The 13,260-nt window shown below is 43.6% G+C and overlaps 1 gene segment (V, D, J or C); it reads right to left on the reverse strand.

Moving 5' to 3' along the window:
* Positions 1-11,304: 11,304 nt before the first annotated feature.
* LOC117977988 (immunoglobulin heavy variable 4-30-4-like) lies at positions 11,305-13,260 on the reverse strand. The segment is given in 2 exon segments: positions 11,305-11,966; positions 12,049-13,260. Coding segments are annotated over 2 exon segments (693 nt in total).

Genomic DNA, 13,260 nt, shown 5'->3' on the forward strand with positions numbered 1-13,260 from the left:
AAAAAAAGAAAACCTTCAACATATCTGAGTTTATATCAGAGAGAAAACAAACAATAAACAAAACCTGAAATCTGAGGAGAGAGGCAGCTGCAGAGAGAAGCAGGACCCATGTATTAGTGTACCTGGGGCAGATACCACTGGATGGCATTTAAGATCGGAACAGGCTGACTTGGAAATATTCAGTGAGTTGCGTGAGGATGCACGTGCTCATAGTGTTAGACTGTGAAGCTCCTGGTGCTTGCAGGCTTTTCCTACAGAATTATTATTAATATTCTTGCTGCACTTTATGCAAATAATCAGGCCAAGTTTAAGACTAAAGTTTATTTTGCAAACAACTCAGTCTTATCATTATTTGCTGCTGACAAAAACCAAAACTGGAAAGAGAAACATCATATTTCAAAACATATCATACACTTGTCTTTAAATTCTAATCTCCTCAGTTGTTTAAGTATTTGCCTGCATTTTAGACTGACTGCTTATTCCTGAGCGCCAATCAATGATCTCTGGCTACAGCCCAGAAGAAACAAAAAGTGATGGGGAATATAAAAAATTTGGATCAATATTTTAATTCTAAGCAATTATCCTTTAAATCATGCCAGGTGATGGGAATGAATAGGGTGCCCCTAACCTGGAGGTTTCTTTGTTTGCGAAAATAAATCCCAGGGAGCTAACAAAAGCCAAGCCCTATGCACCCAAATCTTAGCAGGCATAACTACAGCCGCAGTTATCTGGGCATGTCAGCAGCCTTGGAATTTTCTTTCAAACTGTCCTTATCACCTTGACCACCTTGTTAGGTTTTCATACATGTCTTCTAATAAACCGATTTGCCTTTTCTCATTTTCAGACCATCAAACTCCAAATGCTCATGCAACTGAAGCCTGGGATAATGGCTCCCTTTTCCTGGGGTCCCTTAGACAGGCCTCCAAGAGAGATCTTCCCCAAACAGCATCCCCCCTCAGCTGGAAGCAGTTAAGACTTGTCTTTGTCTCTATTCTAATGACAGTTAGATGTACTTCTTCAAAGAGGAAAATGATAGAGGTAGAAGGCAGAGAACTCTCCTAGGCAGGTAGGGAAGAGTCCCCATAGAATCTCCAACGCCCCAGGGTCATTGTGCACAGGGAGTTGCCTAGACATGCCTGCAGTGAAAATTGTTAATGTTGTCTTTATCACTCTCTGAATAAATAGCCACACATAATAATCTAGCTGCATGAAGATAAAAATTAACTAGTTTGAAATTAGAACAATTCCCTATTCACAACAGCAAAGACTTGGAACCAACCCAAATGTCCAACAATGTTAGACTGGATTAAGAAAATGTGGCACATATACACCATGGAATACTATGCAGCCATAAAAAATGATGAGTTCATGTCCTTTGTAGGGACATGGATGAAGCTGGAAACCAGCATCCTCAGCAAACTATCACAAGGACAGAAAACCAAACACTGCGTGTTCTCACTCCTAGGTGGGAATTGAACAATGAGAACACATGGACACAGAAAGGGGAACATCACACACTGGGGCCTGTTGTGGGGTGGGGGGAGGGGGGAGGGATTGCATTAGGAGATATACCTAATGTTAAATGACGAGTTAATGGGTGCAGCACACCAACATGGCACATGTATACATATGTAACAAACCTGCACGTTGTGCACATGTACCCTAAAACTTATAGTTAAAAAAAAACCAGAGAAGTGGGAAAAAGAAAGAAATTAGAACAATTCCCAATAAAATCAAAGTTAGCATGTGGTTTACAATATAATAGACAAGAGACATGGCTGAATGCTAAGAATGTGTTCACATCTATTTTATGTCATGATCAGGAAAATATTTTGTATATTCTTTAGGTAAGAGTCCCATTGAGAGTATTGATTAACATTGATGGATAATACCTCAATAATAAAACTAAAGGTTATTAACCAGTAATTTGTATTAAGAACACAAACTTTCATTTAGGATATATTCTTCTATGTGTTACGAAATCAACTGAGAAGGCAGGAAACATTGAACTTATTAGAGCTTTTTAATAAATTAAAAATGAGAATTAAGTACATATGCTTTCAGAGGGTGCACAACTTTGGAATTTTTGTTTTGTTTTGTTTGAGACGGAGTCTCGCTGTGTCGCCCAGGCTGAAGTGCAGTGGCACAATCTCGGCTCACTGCAACCCCCGCCTCCAGGGTTCAAGCAATCCTCTCACCTCAGCCTCTCAACTAGCTGGGATTACGAGTGTACACCACCACGCCCGGCGAATTTTTGTATTTTTAGTAGAGATGAGGTTTCACCATACCGACCAGGCTGGTCTCAAACTCCTAACCTCAAGGGGTCCGCCCACCTCGGCCTCTCAAAGTGCTGGGTTTAGAGGCATGAGCCACAGCGCCCTGCCTGGAATATTTTCAGGAACAGAGAGGGTTCTTACGTCTTCTGGAAATCCTGTTGAGATAGACAACAAGGGAAGAAACCCTCAGATGAATTTCTACCTCCTAGAGGGCTGATTAATATCATTTTAAAGCAAATGCTAACACACAAAAAGCTAACATGAAACTAAAAAAATATGGTGATTCAATACAGCAACCACTCCAGCTCAATCTAGTTTAAAATATTATCTAACCATGGAGGGCACTGTCATTGTTCATAGAAGACAGAGTCAATCCCACTCACAATCTTCTGGGAATGTTTAAAAAATGGCATCGCTACATAAAAATTATCAGTTTCCATAAAATGTAAACTCCCTTGGCCAAGGGTTCTCCCACTAGCACTATGGAATCATGGTTCACTCCTCAGGGTCCATCAGTTATTACCCTATGACTTGGTAGCTAAAAGGCCCATACGTTTATAGATTTTACACCAAGGGATCATCTTTGTCCTATTGCACGCATGTGTTACAAAATACGGAAAGGGATTCCTGTGTGATATCTGCCCCAATCATGAAGAGTTAAAACTGCCTTTTTACTACATCTTTTCCGCAGTGTCTTCTGATCTTCAATAGGGAAACTGAAAGGAACATCGGCAGAAAATACTGCTCTTGAATCATATTGGAAGGAATCTTATCAGAAACTTTTAACTAACTCACTGCACAAAACAGTCAGGCAGTTAATTATTGGCTTCATGTATTACAACTAAAGAATCAATTCAGGACAGATGCAGTGGATCTTCCCTATAATCACACCACTTTCAGAAGCAAAGTGAGGGAAATCCCATGAGACCAGGAAATTGAAGCCAACCTGCGCAACATAAAGAGACGCTATTTCTATGAAAAAATATTTTAAAGAATAAGGAGGTGAGGGGTGGCGTTCCCCTCTAATTCTAGATACTCAGGAGGCTAATATGGGAAGATTACGTGAGTCCGGAGCTCGAAATTACAGTGAGCTATGATCACACAACTGTACTTTAAGCTGTGGAACAGTGTGAGAGCCTGTCCCTAAAAACAAACCAAAAAGAATTAAGAATTCCACACAACTGTAAATCTACTCAAATAGGAGAAGTTAAACTGAGCATCCTCATTGATTGCCTGGAGTTTCTGATGTTTTGAAGCAGACGTCTCACCTAAGACCTGCAGAATAAGCTGACAGTCCTTGATTGTGAGAAGCTTCTACCCAAGACATTAGGCCAGGACCCTAATTCCCCATCCCCTCCTTCTTTTTCTCATTATTATTTCCTTATATTTCTAAAGTCATCTCATTTCTGTAGATCTGGGTCTTGTCCATCCATACTGAACCCTTATTTTATTTCTTTTTCATTATTTTTATTCTTGCTACCTAGAATAAGTTGTCACTCTATCTTTTGGTGCATGACAGTTGATTACTTAAGGCTCACTCCTCCATCATCTCCTTTTTTGCCACACAATGTGAATCTAGTTTGGACTCACAGGAGCTTCTTCATTCAATGCCAGTGGGAATTTCAAACCTTATAAACCCCAATCTGTGAGTGGGAAGCCTCTCTCTGCCGCCACCACTAAACCATTATAAAAACCCTGAGCCAGTCTCCTTTCATCTTCTTTCAAGCCATTTTAGATTTTCCTGCGAGACCTGCCCTGCACTCAGCAGACACCTATACTGTGCAGATAATACACTTTTCCATATTCACTTGCTCTGAGCTTATGACTTCATCAGACATGACACACACACTAAATCTCAGTTGAGATTTCTTGGCTTTGCATGTTGTCAGCTACAACTGATGGTGTGAGCTTGGTGTCACTGTTTCTTTTTTTTCACAGACACTTCTCAAAAGAAGACATTTATGCAGCCAAAAGACACATGAAAAAATTCTCATCATCACTGGCCATCAGAGAAATGCAAATCTAAACCACAATGAGATACCATCTCACACCAGTTAGAATGGCGATCACTGTTTCTATCAACAGGATACACTGGATCCCTGAAACAACTCCAGGACAGAGCTAGACATTTGCTATAGATTTGTTTTGTCTCCCCACCTAAATATCATCTCAAATTCTAATCCACACATGTCAAGTGAGGGACCAGGTGAGAGGTTATTGGATCATGAGGGCAATTCTCCCATGTTGTTCTCATCATAGTGAGTGAGTTCTCACAAGAGTTGATAGTTTAAAAGTATGTGTCACTTCCCCCTCTCTCTCCTGATGCACTGTGAGATGTGCCTTGCTTCGCCTTCACCTTCCACCATGATTGTAAGTTTCCTGTGGCCTCCCCAGCCATGCAGAACTGTGAGTCAACTAAACCTCTTTTCTTTGTAAACTCCTCGTCTCAGGTAGTTCTTTATACCACTGTGAAAACGAGCTAATATCACATGACTGGTGGAGTTTGATAAACTTTCTTAATGACAGCCTTGAACCTGCTCTTTCTGAATCCCCACAATAATCCTGAGCCCCCCGCTGTACCAAGCACCCTTTGGTGTCCTGATTTTCCCCCATGGTTCCCGAGAGCCCCCGGCTACCGGCGTGCCTCTACAATGGTCTTGAGTGCCCCTTGGTGTCCTGAGGGAACCTGGTGTCCTGAGTAACCCTGGCTGTCCTATGCACCCCCACAGGGAGGCTTGGATATGAGTTCACACTGTGGTTTCCTCACTGTGTCTTTTGCTCTAAAATACGTGGCTATGTGTTTGTTGCTCACATAGTTCAGCTGTAAGAAGAACTACTTTTTGGACATGGATCTGGAGATGGTGACTGGACTCTTCAGAAGAGGGGAGTAATTTGTGCTCCCTCCATGACCTATGCACCCGATCCACTCCAGTACCTCCCATGGGGGCGCTGATGGATGCAGCTCCAGAAGGAAACACTGGTTGTGATGGAGAATGCAGAGATGGCACAGGTGAGGGAGAGGGTCTGTGAGGGCTTCATCAGGCCAAGAGTGCACCGAGAAACACAGTTGCTGGCAGGCACAGGTTCTGGAGAACACGCTGAAATTTCCAAATACTTACATTTCTATGAGAATAACGAGCTCACTTGTGTTCAATTAGTGAGTCTCCTAGCGTAATGCAGTAGATGCTGATGTTGGTTTCAGACAAATATAGGGTCACATTTTTCTCCATACTTGGAACCAAGTAATAAAGAGAAACTTATGTCAGGAGAATGGCCACTGAACTATCTCTGTTCATGGTGATTTTCAGAATGGGCTTGAGATGTGATCACCTAAAGGGTGTCGTAATGCTTAACCCACAATTAGACCTCAGCAGCAATCACTGGCAGTGGAGGTCACCCACATGGAGAAATGTCTGACTCACTGAAGCTGCACCTGGGGGGTCTCTGCAGGCTCTGAGTTGTGTAGAAACAGCTCCTCCCTTAGACTCAGAGTGAGGACAATCTCTGCTCATTCTCTGGGGAAGGTGAGGGTTAGTGTGTGGAAAGAACCCAACTTACTTTGCTCAAGATCTCTGTACTTGAACAGAAACAAAGAATAGGAGAAAAAATGATTTTGGTTTTACATAGAATAAATTATCATGAGGAAGGCAATCATATGTCTGGATCTTGCACAGAATTAAGAAACAATGAATTTGGGGTAAAGTTGAAAATTACAATTTCTTTGCAGATTCTGTTTTTAGTTATCTATGTCCTCCAAGAAAATGAAGTAAAATCAGGGTTTTTACATAAAAATTCACAAACAGGGTGCTGGCCCTGCAAATGCACCTCCCATCTCTCCAGCATCAGGGAAACCAATAGACCAGGCAGCCAGCTGCTGCACTGCACTCTTAACACCTGCCACCTGGTGTGTGCCAAAGACACCCATCCTGGGAGCTCCTCCCAGACAGTGGCTGTGCACAGTGGAGACACTGAGGCATGGCTGCTGCTGGGAAGCACTGGACATCCCTGATGGACAACTGTGCTCTGGGAGGCACCAATGGTCTTGCTGGACTTATCTTGGACCACAGAGTTGTTAGGGAAGCTCCATCAAACTCCCATCCCTCTCCAGCACTAGTGGTGAGACTGACATTCTGGGGTGACAGTATCTACAGCCCCACCTGGCCTCCTGTGCATTTTTTGCTTCCATTACTTACATCTGCTTTGGGATAAATGAGAATGTTTCCTCTTCTTATAATAAACTTTTCTAATCCAGAGACCTCAGGGGTGGCCACAGCAACATAAATGTCGAGAGGCTCCGAGGGGAACTGGTAGATGCAGAGGAGGCCACAGACCCTGAAGGAAAGCAGCCCATGACGACCGTCTGCACCTGCCCTAGAGCTGCCCCTGTTTTCTCTGGGTTCTGAGTGCCCACTTTATCCCAGCCTCCTCCCTTATCATTGCAGGAAACTCTGTGTCTGTGTTCACACCAATGTCTTCTTACCTGGTACCTTACATATGGTAATACACAGCCATGCCCTCTGCTCTCAGACTATTCATTTGCAAATACAGTGAGTTCTTGGTATTTTCCTTGGAGATACTGAATTTGCTCTTCACAGATTATGCATAACATATCTGACTTCCATCACACTGTATATCTACTACTCACTCCAGCCCCTTCCCTGGAGCCTGGGAAACTGAGCTCATTCAGTAGCTACTGACGGTTAATCCAGAGTCTGCACAGGAGAGGCTCAGGGATCCCCCAGGTTGTCTTGGGTCTTCTTCGGACTCCACCAGCTGTACCTCACACTGGACACCTGCAAACTCGTAGACATCCTGGTCAGAAACGGCCAGACATATCCACTGGTTATCTCAAATTTATTCACTCACACTCTATCTCTCTAGTTCACCTTTTAAAACAGAAACAGTGAAAACCCAGCTCAGCCCAAGCTCCATGGTGAATCCTCTGCATTTAGACCTGTTCACCAAATGGAAACCCCTGGGAATCCCAGGGCTGGGGCTTCTCTCCCAGAGCTGCAGGGTCAGGGCTGGGCTGCTTTTCATCAGCAGAGGGAGAAACCTATTTGCGTGTCTCCTCCTGTATAGCAAGCTCTGGGATGGGAATCCTGAGGAGGGGCAGGGCTCAGAGCAGATAAAGTGCGCTGGGGGAGATTTGTAGTAATCTTATCATTCAGAACAATATCATTTTATATGATTGTGCCCTGATAATCATTTACCAGTCATCATCTTATCCCATTTTTACATATTTACAGAATACATTTAATGCAAGTGTCAACGTCACATTTTAAGGAAGATAAATTACACACAGAACAGAGTGTTTATACAATGCATTCAAGGTCACACAGCTGGACTGAGTTAGCCCCATTATCTCGGCCTGTGCCTCTGACCACTAGAGGAGACTGCTCCCCTGAGACAACTCCAGGGCAGTGTGAGACATGCCTAGTGAGGTCTGCAGGATTCCACCCCTGCCAGAAAACATCTCTGTTTTCTTTTAGTGTGTTCTGCTACTGACCTGAAATACATAGAGAGAACCAGTGTTCATGCTTGTGTACTTTCAAGAGTCAGAGATGTTTCGAGTGTTCATTCCCATCTAGTTTTGGCTCCACCTCAATAAATGTATTCATTTGTTTCTTTGTTACTGCTTTACTTAAGTACAATTAATAATTCAAATATATACTGCATAATTTGGAAAATGGTAACATGTGTGCAACCCTTTAATCAGAGCTTCAATTAATTTGTGTACAATTCACACCTAAATCTTTGTGTCACTTCTCTGTAATTTTATCTCACCACCCCATTACTTTCAAAACCCAATTCCCACCAATATGTAATCTTCTCTGTTGCTTTAGAATAGCTGTACCTTCTGCAGTTTATACAAATACAAGTTTATGAAGTGCACTGTTAATTTGTTAGCTACTTTCACTCAGCAGTTATTTGTGAATGTACCCATGATTTTATGAGAATGAGGATGCCTTGATTCTAATCCTGTGTTGTACTTTAGTTCATAATCATATGTCAAATTGTCTAACATTCACTTGTAATGGATATGGATACTTGAGTTGTTCCCTTAATTTCTGGCTTTCATAGAGAGAGCAGTTACTCAGTATGGGAATGTGAAAAATGAGGAAACTATGATCTTACTCTTTCCTCATTAACAAGAAAGCTGAAAAATTATGAATAAATGAAGAAGAAAACCTTTTAACATATCTGAGTTGCTTTCATGGAGCAAACAAGAGGACTGAAATCTGAGGAGGCAGACGCTTGCAGAGAGGACTGCGGCCCAGATGTTACTGAACCCAGGGCAGGTGCCACGGGATGGCACTGAGAGAGGAACAGGCTAACCTGGAAATACTTAGTGAGGATTTTTTTTTAATTTTGGATGCATGTGCTAATGGTGTTAGATGTGAAACTATTAGTCCTTGCAGGCTTTTTCCCGGGGATCTGAAAAATCCACAGTCAGCTCCCTTATCTGCTGTCCTGCGGTGCTGACAGGAAGAGAAGAACGGTAAGGACTGTGGAACGCCTGGATTCACCTCCACTGTCTCCAGGGGAAATCCACTAAAACCTGAGTCCTATGGCCTGTGATGTGGTCAACAGAAACCAAAGAAAACAGACGATTCCCAGGAGACTCCATCCAGATGAAATCCTTAATCTTCAGGTTAAGTACAATGGAGGAGAAGCTGAGGACATGGCAGAGAAACCACTGTGGGTTGGAAAAGACACTCTATCCCTGGGGGAAGAGGTAAGAAGAGAAAATTTGGGAAGGCCACCCTGAGAATCATGATTACTGCATATGCATAAGAAGGAGGTTGTTTTGGAAGGTTGGAGAACGTCCCCGTTTGTTCGAACCCCTTCTCCACATGGTCAACTAGGTCTGCAGAATAGTGAAGTAGCTGCATCAGCTCCATTCTGGCCTCTGTCATGTGACAGTTTTGGTGGATTTGCTTTCTGCTCTCTCATAATTTGTTTCCTCTCTCAACTCCTAGCTCCATTCTTCTTTTAATTCTCACTTTATTGAAGAGATTCATATTTAGCTTAGAATATCAAAACCTTTGGAAGTAATTTTCATCTCAAACCTACCAAATCTAATGAGCTCTCTCCAGGGGTGCCCATCTGTTTTTTTTCTTCCTTTTCTATGGGGTATGTCCCTTGTTTCTCCCTGAGTCCAGCTCTTATTTCTATATGCATGAGGAGTCTAACCATCACACACCCAGGAACATCTTGGAGCAACGTAACCTACCATCCGTCTCCTCAGCCCTCATGTGCACAGTGGCCACTCTGTCAGCTGCTGTATGTGCTTTAGGGCTTTCCATGTAAAGGTGTCTCTCACTTTCCCCCCAAATAAAGTTCCTGGTCCTTAAATACCTTCAAGAGTCAGTCTTCTTTACTGCCCCTTTGTTGCTAATATTGTTTTATTCCATTAAAATACACCGGGAACCTCAGTGACTATTGTCTGACTTCTATTATCCCATTGTCTGACTTCTGCCTGACTGACCCACCCATGAGCTTTAATCCACTGCTCTGCAGCTGATGGGGCCATCTGGACCTTCATTCATAAGAGGTGTGTAATTTATTAGAGAAGACCTGAGATCAGCAGGCGCCTGAGCTCCTCAGAACACAGGTGTGTCCTGCAGTAGAGTGTGTGTGACTGAAATCACACGTCTGTATAACTTGTAGCCTCAGCCCATAAGGTGATGCCAGCTTCTGGCCATTCCTGGGCAACCTGATGTGGGGTGCCCGCAGAAGGATGGGTACATGACAAGGATGTTAGAAACTGATGTGGTATTGGGGGCATGGACGGCCAAATTTAATTTAAATCTATTCTGTCCTTGATACTTGGGGAAGACTGGGAGAAAGGGAACAAAACTCAGGCCCCCTGTAGCTCCTAACTTAGGAAGGGATTCAGTGCAAATTGTGAAAGTTGAAGGAATAGACTATACTTTAAGGGATCATTTCTATAGTTCGTTCGAGGAAGTTGAAGGAAAACAGTTATGTTGGTGATGTTGGTGTGTTTTCCTGTGACTTACTTAGGAGACAGCAGAAGACGTTCAGTGGTCAGTCTCCATGCAGCTGGTCCTCATTGTCCATTTCTTACATCCACATGAAAGATAAAAGAAAATTTTGTGGTACAGGCACCAGGGCTGGTTTCAGAGACCTTGCCCCAAAAATGGCCAACAGGGGCCAGGTGCGGTGGCTCACACTTGTAATCCGAACACTTTGGGAAACCGAGGCAGGCAGATCATGCAGTGAGGAGATTGAGACCATCCTAACACAGTGAAACCCTGTCTCTGCTAAAAATAATAAAAAAAAATAGCCTGGCATGGTGGTGGACACCTGTAGTCCCAGCTGCTCGGGAGGTTGAGGAAGGAGAATTGCTTGAACCCAGGAGACGGGGGTTGTAGTCAGCTGAGATTGCACCACTGCACTCCAGCCTGGCCACAGAGCAAGACTCCGTCAAAAAAAAAAAATGGCCAACAGGGCCATGACACATTTTTATTTGAGAACTACTATTTCTGCCTACTTCATATGGAAATCTGAGAGATGTGCCCAGCCTCAGGGGGCTGCTTCTCCCTCCAGGAGCTAACAGAGTTATGTGGTATTAGTCTGTCTGGGTCTTCATAAGAAGACAACAGGAGTGGGTGGCTTAAACAACAAATATTGATTTTCTCACCATTCTGAAGTCTGAATGTCCAAGGTCCAGGTGCTGGCAGGGTTGGTTCTTGGTGCGGCTTCTTCTTGGCTTGCACCTTCTAGTCCACTGTGTCTCCACATGGCCTCTTCTCTGCGTGCACAGGAAAAGTGAGAGGTCTCTGGTGACTCTTCCACTTCTTATAAAGACAAGAGATCTATTGCATTAGAATCTCAGACTTATGATCACATTTAACCTTAATTCCATCCTTAAAATTCCAATATAGATCAATTGGATTTAAGGTTTCAGCATTTGAATTTCAAAGACAGCACAATTCAACTGATGACACAAATCAAGAGATGGTGAGAAGTATTGGAATATATATATTTTTTTAATTAAGAAGGAAAAATGGGACATTCAGGAACTTGTAGGAAAGTTCCTAGTAACTAGTGACACTTTGACTCTAAGAGGAAAATTTGCCTTCCTCCTTCCTTTCCTACCACAAGGATGTGAGGAAGAAGAACCACAGATAATAAAGAAAGAGGAGTCCTGGGGACAGCTGAGGTCCTGGCGAGGAGGGAGACCACTGAGCAGATGAGGAAGCCCCGCCCTCCCGGCACCTGCTCCTGACCCGGCCTCGGGCTCTGTGGGCCCCGCGCGCCCCCTGCTGGTCTTGAGCAGCACCTGCGCCCGCTCCTCCGCCTCCCTGCAGGGAGGTTTTTGTCTGGGCTCACACTCACCTCCCCTCACCGTGCCTCTCGCACAGTAATACACGGCCGTGTCCGCGGCGGTCACAGAGCTCAGCTTCAGGGAGAACTGGTTCTTGGACGTGTCTACTGAGATGGTGACTCGACTCTTGAGGGACGGGTTGTAGTAGGTGCTCCCACTATAATAGATATACCCAATCCACTCCAGTCCCTTCCCTGGGGGCTGGCGGATCCAGCTCCAGTAGTAATAACCACTGGTGATGGAGCCACCAGAGACAGCGCAGGTGAGGGACAGGGTCTGTGAAGGCTTCACCAGTCCTGGGCCCGACTCCTGCAGCTGCACCTGGGACAGGACCCCTGTGAACAGAGAGACCCACAGTGAGCCCTGGGATCAGAGGCACCTCCCATATCTCCATGTCTGCATCCTAGAGACACTCACATCTGGGAGCTGCCACCAGCAGAAGGAAGAACCACAGGTGTTTCATGTTCTTGCACAGGAGGTCCAGGACTCTCAGAAAGTATTTCCCATGTGAGCTGGACCCTGAATTTAAGGAAATGTGTGGTGGTTTCCTGTGGGTGCCTAAGTGAGATTTGCATGTGGGTGGTGCCTCTGTATGGACAGGTGAAAACGGATGAGCGAGGCCCCAGTCTTTTAGACTCTCCCTGGGAGGAGGATGCTGGCTGTGCCCTCTGAGAATTCAGTTATCTTCCTGGAGCCTCAACTCACTATGTCCTGGCTCCTCTTTTCCCAGGTGAGGAAACAGATTGCAACAGCAGCTTAATGTAACAATCACGTGAGTTCAGACACACCAGGATTCACTTAACGTTATTTGTAGCTCAGAACCTCCATCAGGTTTAGAGGGAATCACTCTGTCCCAGGGAGTGGGTCTTTTTTTTTTTTTTTTTTTTTTTTAGTGATGAAAAGTGGAATGTTTTATTTGAATATTTATCTTTTCCATAAAAAATTTTCTTTTAGATAAATAAAAAGAAGTCTGTCTTTACATATTATAACTACCTATTCGTGTGAATTTTTTAATATAATATTTCATGGTATTTTTGGCACCTCTCTTTTTGTAGGATACCATTGATTCATTACTCTAGGAGTTTTCTTTTCCACTACAATTGTAAAAAAGCTAAAATTCTGAACATGATCATCTTTTTTTTCTAATTCTTACATCCATAATTCATATACAAAGTTCTCCTTAATAGTCTTCTAACTAGTCATATTGATCTTTTCTGCCCCCTTGCCCCAATTTTCCTTAAATATAACAGCAGTGTTCTGTCTATAGACACCACTCTAAACATGTTGCTGCTCTTTTTTTTTTTTTTAATTATACTTTAAGTTTTAGGGTACATGTGCACATTGTGCAGGTTAGTTACATATGTATACATGTGCCATGCTGGTGCGCTGCACCCACTAACTCGTCATCTAGCATTAGGTATATCTCCCAATGCTATCCCTCCCCCCTCCCCCAACCCCACCACAGTCCCCAGAGTGTGATATTCCCCTTCCTGTGTCCATGTGATCTCATTGTTCAATTCCCACCTATGAGTGAGAATATGCGGTGTTTGGTTTTTTGTTCTTGCGATAGTTTACTGAGAATGATGATTTCCAATTTCATCCATGTCCCTACAAAGGACACGAACTCAT

Source organism: Pan paniscus, chromosome 15, assembly GCF_029289425.2.
Source record: "Pan paniscus chromosome 15, NHGRI_mPanPan1-v2.0_pri, whole genome shotgun sequence".
Lineage (NCBI taxonomy): Eukaryota > Metazoa > Chordata > Mammalia > Primates > Hominidae > Pan > Pan paniscus.